General features: G+C 57.6%; 1 protein-coding gene across 1 annotated transcript in view; it reads left to right on the plus strand.

The window, feature by feature from the left end:
• Positions 1-7845, plus strand: part of APMAP (adipocyte plasma membrane associated protein) — a gene marked incomplete at its 5' end in the record, with an annotated part of 26833 nt that extends 18988 nt beyond the window's left edge. Inside the window, 4 exon segments of the mRNA XM_014582176.2 lie at positions 185-359; positions 1147-1281; positions 1615-1807; positions 6741-7845. Of these exon segments, the coding sequence (XP_014437662.1) occupies positions 185-359; positions 1147-1281; positions 1615-1807; positions 6741-6950 (713 nt within the window).
• Positions 7846-9464: the final 1619 nt, after the last annotated feature.

The raw sequence follows: 9464 nt of genomic DNA on the forward strand, positions 1-9464 counted from the left end.
GGGGGGGGGGGGACTAACAGTTAATATGCTGTTTTTTTACTGTTAGACAGATTTAATCTTTTAACATACAATAATGGAGAAACTTACGTTCATTTTTTCCTTTTAAATTAGACTGCTTAACATTTTATTGGGAAACGGGTTCTTAGAATGAAAGCAAATCTCGTCTTTCTTTTTCTACCTTCAGGTGAGGTAAAACTGCTGCTGTCCTCCGACACACCCATTGAAGGGAAGAAGCTGTCCTTTGTGAACGATCTTACCATCACTCGAGACGGGAGGAAGATTTATTTCACAGATTCTAGCAGCAGATGGCAAAGGCGAGACTATCTGCTTCTGATCATGGAGGGCACTGATGACGGCCGGTAAGTGCTCGCCTCAGGGCTCCCTCAGGTCAGCCCACCCAGCGATGTCAGCAGTGGCTTTCTTTCCAGAACCGGGGCGTGTTTCTGAACATATTTCAGCTTTGAGCCTAGGTCCCTAGTGGTGCCTGGAAACAGGTGAGGGAAGTTACACAGGGAAGATGTTCTTGCTTTCTCTCTCTCTCTTTTTCTTTCTTTTAATGCCAGAGGGCATATGTGTGGAGTAAGGAGTGGGGCAGAGTAAGGAAGAGTGAGAGAGAGAAAGCGCCCCTACAGCACGGCCTGGTCACACTGCAGTCCTTTTTCCACCATTACGATTCTGGGTGTGCACATGCTTGGCCTGTTTTACAGGTTGTGGGGCCAGGACTTGAACCCTAGTCAACATGTGGGATCCGCTTCTGCTGCCCAGCGTGTAACTGCTCTGCTGTGGGGCTGGCCCCTTCCTTTCTCTGTGAGGAAATAAAGTAAAACAGCCAGTCTACCTGAGGGGTAGTTCTAGGTAGACCCGCAGATAGCCTGAGCTCCAGGTCGCCCTGGAGAGGGACTGCCATGAAGCTGGAGCTTAGGCCCTCCCTAGTGCTGACTCTGATCCTGGGCCACTAAGAGAGTGAGTATGGGAATATCTGGAGACGGGCGCTGGGCCCTGCTCTGGAAGCAGAAGGCAGGGGCCAGCTGGGAACCGTATCTGAGCCAAGGACCCAGGCTGGTTCCACAGTGTGAGCTCAGTCACCTTCCGTAGGCCGACAACCTCGGGGGGCTCCCCGTGACTCCTACCCCTGCCGTCCCGCAGCCTGCTGGAGTATGACACCGCGACCAAGGAGGTGAAAGTCTTACTGGACCAGTTGCGCTTCCCTAACGGGGTCCAGCTCTCTCCCGCGGAGGACTTCGTCCTAGTGGCAGAAACGACCATGGCCAGGATTCGAAGGTGCGTGTGGTGTTCACTGAGTGGTCAGTTGTTGGCCAGAGCTCATGGTGGCCAGGGGTGGCCGTGGTGCAGCAGGGTGCCACTGCTGTGGGCACTGATGAGGGAGTGAAGCTTGAAGGCGGGTCCCCCACAGCCCACTAGAGAGCTGTACCTGGGCGGCTTCCTGACCACCTGCCTCCTGCACAGCTGGGTCCCCCACCCTGCTGCCCTTCTCCTCTGTTCACGCTGGGCCAGGCTCTGGGCAGCTGGGCCCTTGTTGATGGGCCAGGTCTGACTGGGAGCTTGGTTAGAACGTACCCCTGAAATTGGGCTCCTGCTCGGGTGGTTTTTCAGAGTCTACGTGTCTGGCCTGATGAAGGGAGGGGCCGACCTGTTTGTGGAGAATCTGCCTGGATTTCCAGACAACATCCGGCCCAGCAGCTCCGGCGGGTACTGGGTCGGCATGGCGGCCATTCGCCCCAACCCTGGGTTCTCCATGTTGGATTTCTTATCTGAGAAGCCTGGTGTTAAGAAGATGATTTTTAAGGTAACTATAAAAACCATTATTCCAAAAAAACAAATCATTCCAAAAACAAAATGAGAATGAATCCTTTTTTACTTTTTCACTCTTAATAGCCCTAAAAAGAAGCCGATTCTAGATCTGCTTACGATGTTCGATACTTTCAACGACTATTAACAGCACATGTTATCCCTCGTCTTGACGTGTGTGTTTAAACAGTTGAGCCCTCCGATTTCCTTCTGGATTCCCCGTCCGGGTGCTGTTACTGTGTCCCTCCCACCACGACTCCGAGACTTCTCCTGCTGATCAGCAGCCGGTTCTCCCTCTGCCACGGCCGTTCCAGACCTCCTCAACCCCTACAGATCCCTCCTTGGAGGAGAAAGTGGTGCAGGCGGCACTGTCCTCCCCTCCTGTGGCCACACGGGTACGCCCGCTCACGCCAGCCTCCACCCGCCTGTGCCCCGCTCCTCAGGCCCTCACTGTCCCTCACCTTCTCCAGAGGATTCTGCCTCTGACCTCCTGACACGTCTCTTCCCCTTCAGAAGAAACCGGCAGCCCAGCAGTGGTCTGCCACCGCCCTGAGCACAGCTCTGAGTGTCCCTGTCGTCACTGCCCAGGGGACACGACACCCTGACCTACACGCCCACACACACATTTAGACGAGGTGCCGGCGTTGAGGGAGATGAGAAATCTCTCCTGGGAAGCTCGCTCTCACAGGCTGAAGGATGTTCGAAGTCGATAGTGCATATTTGAGCATAAGTTCAGGTCCTGGAGGTGGCAGCCGCTACTGGACTGTGTGCTCGGGCCTATCCCTGTGGCCTCAGGCATGTTCTCAGACAGACCGGCCTGAGGCCTTCAGCGACGCGGGGCCAGGAGTCACCATGTGGACAGTCCTGGTCTGTTCAGAAGTTTCCCACTCCTTGCCTTACTGGCTCTGGAGATGGCGTCTGTTCCTGCTGGGACCTAGGAGGGAGCCGAATGGTGGGGTGGGCTAGGAGAGGGGTCTCGGAGGAAGCCGGACCAGCCAGGGGACCCAGGCAGAGACTCGGTCTTGGCCTCAGTTACTCCATCTGTGGAGTGGGAGGGATAGTGGCGTGTTGGTAGGTACCATGGAGCGTTATCGGCAGGTGCACATGCTGCTCTTCGCCCTGTCCGAGTGGTCCGTTCTTCAAGGGCACGTTCACACCTGCCCTCTGTTGGTGGGGGAGGTCTGTGTCCCCACAGCTCTGTCGTCTGTGTCCTCAGGAGTAGCTCCATGTTGTTCCTCTGAGCTGTGCACATGGGGCACTGGGCGGAGCTGCTGAACAAGCAGGTGGTTAGAGTCAGGATTGCGAGTGGGAGTTTGAGGCGGCCGGCTGTCCTGGGTGGTGGGCGTGCTCTGGGGATCTGAGAGCCCAAGTGGCTGTGCCCTGGGAGGAGGCCGACATGAGAGCCTGGGTGGCCGGGCCCCAGACAGCCGGCCGCAAGTGCCTTTCTGTGGCTAGGAGCGGAGTGGGAGGGAGAGGCAGGGATCTGGCCTCCAGACTCGAGGTCAGACTGTTCAGAATGGCCCAAGCCATCAACGTGGATTTTTGTTGTTAAGTTTTGAGATAGAAAGGTAGCGGAGGCTGGGGAGGACTTGTTTCCCTGAACTGCTCACAGCAAGTGCCCTGCCTGAGACCCTCCTGTTGCACATACCGTGTGTCTGACAGTGAGGGCCGAGCAGAGCCAGGAGTCCACGTGGACGGGTGTGGCCGGCTGCTGCATAGACCCGTCCTAGTCTGGCAGGCTTCCCCTTGCTGTTCTGTAGACAGAGGGTTCATCCCTGGTCGGGCCTGCTGTTCGGTGGTCTCTGTGCTGTGCTCTGCCTCATTAGATCACCTCCTGTCTTGATTTTTGACTTTGGTCCTTTGGGAGGTCACGGGTTGGTGTGTTACAGTGTCTCTGTCCATGGGTTTGTCTGGGTTCATTCTGATCAGGCTCTCGGTGGCCGCCGGGAGCAGCACAGAGGTGCCATGGTCTCAGCACAGCTGCCTGGAGGTGGAGGGGCTGCTGGCGGTGGAGGGGCTGCCTGGCACCACGTGGCGAGGCCGCTCTCTGCAGTTCATGAGGCTCCTGTGGGAGGTGCTAAGTAGCGTCAGTGCATTCTGGGGTTCCCCCTGTGCTGATGGCCATGGTGTTGCTGTCACCAGGTATTTTGAGCATCAGATCATCCAGCCATGGCCAGCGGGAACCTCTGGGCTCTTGGACACGTCACTGTCGTTCTCGGATTAGTCCTTTCTCTGGCTCATCTGGTATTTTCCCTGCCCAGCGTTGGGACTGGGCAGTTCTCCAGGGTACCGTGGAGAGACCTGGGCCCTAAGTGTACTCACTGCCCCAGACGCCCTCCAGGGACAAGCTGGGGAAAACACACACATGTGCGTACACCTCCCTCCGGCTGGGGGATACACACGCGTGCGTACACCTCCCTCCGGCTGGGGTATACACACGCGTGCGTACACCTCCCTTCGGCTGGGGGAAACACACGCGTGCATACACCCCGATACACACGCATGCGTACACCTCCCTCCGGCTGGGGTATACACACGCGTGCATACACCTCCCTCCATCTGGGGAATACACACACGCGTGCATACACCTCCCTCCGTCTGGGGGATACCCCCTGTTGCGCACACCTCCCTCCGGCTGGGGGATACACGCGCGTGCATACACCTCCCTCCGGCTGGGGGATACACGCGCGTGCATACACCTCCCTCCGGCTGGGGGATACACACGCGTGCGTACACCTCCCTCCATCTGGGGAATACACACGCGTGCGTACACCACCCTTCATCTGCTGGCCTCAGGACCGACCCGTGAGTGTGTGCTGGCATCTCCAGCCCCAGCCAGCTCTACTGGCAGGTTCTTGTTTTGTCCTTTCTTTGTCCTTATGCTCGTACCTCCCTTCTCTAACACCGGACCCCATTACTCCTTTTTCTTAAAGATTTTTAATTGTCTGAGGGTGCACATGCTCTCCAGAGAGCCAGGCAGACAGAGAGGGAGAGAAAAAAAGCACCCCTCAAGGGGGCATGGTCACAGGGCTGTCTCGTCTCCATTTCTTCATCCTATCAGAATTTGGGGTGTGTGTGCACAAACTTCTGGTATGTTTTTTAAGCCACTGGGGCTGGGATTTGAACCGTGGTTGGCCATGTGGAAGCCAGCTCCTTTTAGGCTATGAAGCTATTCCCTTATCTTTTATGTGAACCTACTAAATCAGTCCCCCAGCAATGAAGCTATGGTCATGCTCACATGGCACCTGCTAGGGGCCCAGCACCATGGTGGGCTGCCCCCTTCCCTCACCACATGCAGGGCCGGGCTTTGCCCTTGTCCTCAGGGGCTCTGAGACCCTGTACCCGCTGTTCCTGCGTGAGTACCTCCCTCACCCTGTGTGGGCTCTGACAGCCTGGTGTGACCCCCGTCCTTGCCCAGCCCCACAGTGGCTGATTGATGGGTCAGGAGGACCATGGTGTGTATAAAGAGTGTTATAAAGCTCACTGCAGCTGCCCCATGGGGAAGCCTGTGACACAGCTCGACTGGCTGGGGCCTGGTGAGGGTGGGGTCGCATACACCCTGCAGGTGACAGTGTGGGAATCCAAGTGGTGATGTGAGGGGTGTGGGGGCTGAGCTTGGAGGCCACAGGGAGATGATGAGGGAGGGCCCAGATCCTGGTTCAGTGTCTGGGTGAAGAGCCTATGTCTCGAGCTGGGGAGTTGGCTGGATTTGCAGTGTGGTTAGAAAGCACCTTCAGGTGGAAGCCGGTCCCATGCGCAGTGGTTAGGCCCTGTGACAGTGAGTGGATCCCACGTGCCTGACCACAGTCCTGGTCCGTGGCTTTAAAACACACTGGGTGTCTGTGCGTGAGGCCCCAAGTCCTAGCAGGATGGGAGGCAGAGGGAAGGGACCTGCAGTGACCACGCCCATGCAGGTGTGCGTGTTCACGGCCTCTAGCAATTAAAATGAAGCTAGGTCCAGGTAGAGATGGGTCCCAACAGCAAGGGACCTAGCCCTGGGTGTTGGGGGTACGGGAAATGGAAGTGGAGACAGGAGGGCCTCTGGGAGGGTGGCAGAAGTGATGCGAGAAGATGAGAATTAGGGCTCAGCTGGCGAGGGCAGGGTCCCCACTGAACACAGGAGAGGGCGCAGGGTTTTCTGGTGAGGTTGCCTCCGCGCGGCTGCGCCTTCAGAGTAGTCAGCTCAGCTGTGTGAACATGTCCAGCGCCAGGGACACGGGGTCTCTCGGGCACTGCTGTCGTTCGTATTCAGAGGCAGAAGCCTGCCTCCATCGGCCTGAGTGTGGAGTGCTCTGCCCTGTCTCCCAGTGCCCTTGCGCCCTGGCAGGACCCGAGTTCTGGCCACCTGGTTTCCTGGTCAGGATGGTCTGCAGCCCGTGATGGTGCAGTCCAGTCTGCGCCCCGGCCCGGGTCGCCCCGCGTGTGCACTGCACTGAGCTGCGAGGAAAGCCATGGACCAGCCTGTCTGGAAGCCACGTGGTGTGTGGCCCCGGCACTTGACCTTCACAGGCTGCTTTTCTCAGTGTGAACTGCACGCACATCCGCGTCGTCCACCCCCAGCACTGTTGACAGGCTCGTTAGCAGCCTGGCTGTGCTGGTTGGGCCCAGCGTGCTGGAGGGGCATTGTACTGGGCCTTGGCCTCGGCGTTAAGAGTCCTGCTTCCTCGGGTGGGTTTGCGTTTCTCCATGCTCAGCCAGCCTGTCCACAGGGGCTGCTGTGTGTGCGCTGGATTGGCCTCTGTCGCCTGACCTGGGGGGATGGGGCAGGGGCTCGTGGGCTGCTGAGGCCTGCTGTGCTGAAGGGCTCTGGGCTCCTCTTGCCCTCTTGGGGAGGAGCTGGGTCACCCCTGCCCCTCGGTGGTGAGCCTGAGTCTCTGCTCACTGTCACTGTGGTCCCGAAGGTAAACTTCTCCTGCTCTGCTTCCCCGCAGCTGTTCAGTCAGGAGATGGTGATGAAGTTTGTGCCACGGTACAGCCTCGTTCTGGAGCTCAGCGACAGCGGGGCCTTCCGGAGAAGCCTGCATGACCCCGACGGGCAAGTGGCCGCCTACGTCAGCGAGGCGCACGAGCAGGACGGGCACCTGTACCTGGGCTCGTTCCGGTCCCCCTTCCTCTGCAGACTCCGCCTCCAGGCTGTGTAGCTGCGCAGTAGCCGGCCCTGAGTCACGCTGGGAGCGGTCACACGCGACACCGCACCTGGTCCTGGCCAGCTCCACGCGGCGCCCCTGTCGTCCTCAGAGCTGTGGTAGAAACAGCTGTGGCCACCCTGCGGACGTGTGGGCCCCCGCGCAGTTCCTCTCACCTGGCAGAGGGAAGCGTAAATCAGTACCTACCACGGGGAAGAGAACTTCATGTAAAGCCACTTTTTCTTGGGGTAAAACATCTTTCTAAGTACGGTAGTGCTCTGGGCCTTAGGAAACCTCATGCACTTTCAGCAGGGCTCAGGGCTGGGCAGAGCAGAGAAGTGCTGTCCCGCGCTGTCGTGCTGACTTTCCTGCTGGCATCAGTGTGTTCACTGTAAAGCGGGTGATCTCTTTCCTGGGGGTGGGCACGGGAGGTGGGGCACTGTGTGAGTGCGCGGATCCTGCCGGTGGGCGCTATGAGCCAAGACTTTGGACTGGGTTCTCAGAGTTGGTGGTGACAACCCCTGGTCCCTCTCAGTCCCTGGGTGCATCCGGCTTGTGAAGCCCTCTAGCCTGGTGCAGCTTGACCTCCCACCGTGCCAGGATTTTTGATTTTCGAGTGTATAGGCAAAGCATCCTCATTGCAGTGACTCCAACTGGACCCCGCTGGGTTCTTCTGTGAATACTTATGCCACAGATTGGATGGCCCAGCTTTCCTCTACTGGCCACAGGGTGCGTTTGGGGGTGTCTTGTTGAGGTAACTTTGCTTTTCACCCCTAGACCCACAGACGTGAGTAGTGCACGCATGGACATCCTACGTGCTAGAGTGTTGCAAGCCCATGTTGCTATGTACCTTGAAAAGTAGTCAGCACACTGGTCCTGATTTTATAATAAACCGATAATTACATCCACATATCTGCCAGCTGGCCTTCTGTGATGGTGCACCCGGGGATTTCTCCACTCTTAACAGTGACCGGAATTCAGCTCTGTCAGCTGATAGGGTCGTCGTGGTAAGGATGCTGTTTTAAGGCCAGGTGGTTCTTTTGATTTGTGTGGGAGGGGACCCTCTGGGACTCATGACGCAGGCCCTGTGGAGACACAGACTTGGTGGCTGGTCCTATGTAAGGGCCCAGTACAGTGGGGTGTGCCTGTCATCCCAGCGACTCGGGAGGCAGAGGTAGGAGGACCCTGAGCATGAGACTGACCTGGGCAATAGTGAGACCCGTCTGAAAATGAGCTGAGCGAGGCGGTGCTGGCCTGGAGCTCCAGCTGGGAGGTGAAGGGGAGGATTGCAGCAGCAAGGCCCTGCCTGAGAAATGAGTACAGAAACGAGATCAAGTGCCGGGCTCTGTAAGCTGACTTCTTAGTTCTCTCACTGTGGGCAGAGCTCTGCTTTCAGTGGCTCATTTTCTCTGATGCAAAGAAACTGGTAGATTGTTTTTCACAGTTTTCAGCAAGGGAGACTTGATTTTGACTCAGATGTTGATTTTCTGTCTTCAAGTGTCGTTTCCTGTGTTTCATCTGGCGATGTGGCACGGCGAGGTGCGAGGTGCAGTTGTCGTACTAGGACTGCCGTGTGATGCGCTTTCACTGTGAACAAAGCAGTTTGTTCTAACGCATTGACCTGGTGACTCACGTGCTCCTCTGTTACCTGTTACAGAAGCCCATCAGGGTTCTGTTTCCCAGGACCAAGACCCCATTTTGAGATGGTGATCAGTATACACTCACAGAGTGGTCCGTAGTCTTCCTGTACTGTGGCTCTTGACAACGCTGGGAGGTGGTGTACTCATGTGGCGGGTACTGAGGCTCAGGGTCGGCGTCCGTCCACACTCACAGCCAGCTTGCGGCCATGCAGGGGTGCCGAGATCTGGAAGTGGAGCCAGCAGAGGGAGCAGCAGCCCCAGCCTTGGCTGCAGGTCCTCTCGGTGTAGGTCTCTGGGCATTGGTGTGGCCCGAAGCTTCACGGGTCCTGGGGGCAGTGGGGGTGATGGTCTATGGTGCGTCCCTCACAGCCCAGCTTGCTGCTCCATGCAGTGGGCACCCAGCCCAAAGCTCATGGCCGAGGAGCCACCTCACGAGTGCCCATGTGCTGCTGAAGAGCAGTGGCCAAGAGCTCTTCTTTCCGTCCCAGTTTGGGTATCTGAGGGCCCAAATACTCAGCCTCATGTTTCCTGCGTTGACAACAAACACAGCTTCCCTCTGTCAGCGGGGCTGCCAGGGCCGTGTCAGTAGATTTTGGACACCAGGTAAAACTACTGGCAGGATGGGATTCTAGGCCATCCCAGTTGACAGCGCCCGTCTCCAGCTGGGCGGTGTCACCCGTATCGGAATCCCACAGGTTTCTCTGGGAGAGTTCTGCACTGCGGCGCCGGTGTGCTGAGTCTGGAGAGCAGTCACCCAGCAGAGTCACGAGAGTGCCAAGGGGTCTTTATGGTGAAGCTCCTCAGAGCATGGAGGCCTGCCCTGGGCAGCAGACGAAGGCATACCAGCTGCTAGCTGTCAGAAGCCCAGAGCCTCCTGCTGGCTTTTCCC

The sequence above is a fragment of the Tupaia chinensis genome, unplaced genomic scaffold (assembly GCF_000334495.1).
Source record: "Tupaia chinensis unplaced genomic scaffold, TupChi_1.0 Scaffold142716_1, whole genome shotgun sequence".
NCBI classification, from domain to species: Eukaryota; Metazoa; Chordata; class Mammalia; order Scandentia; family Tupaiidae; genus Tupaia; species Tupaia belangeri.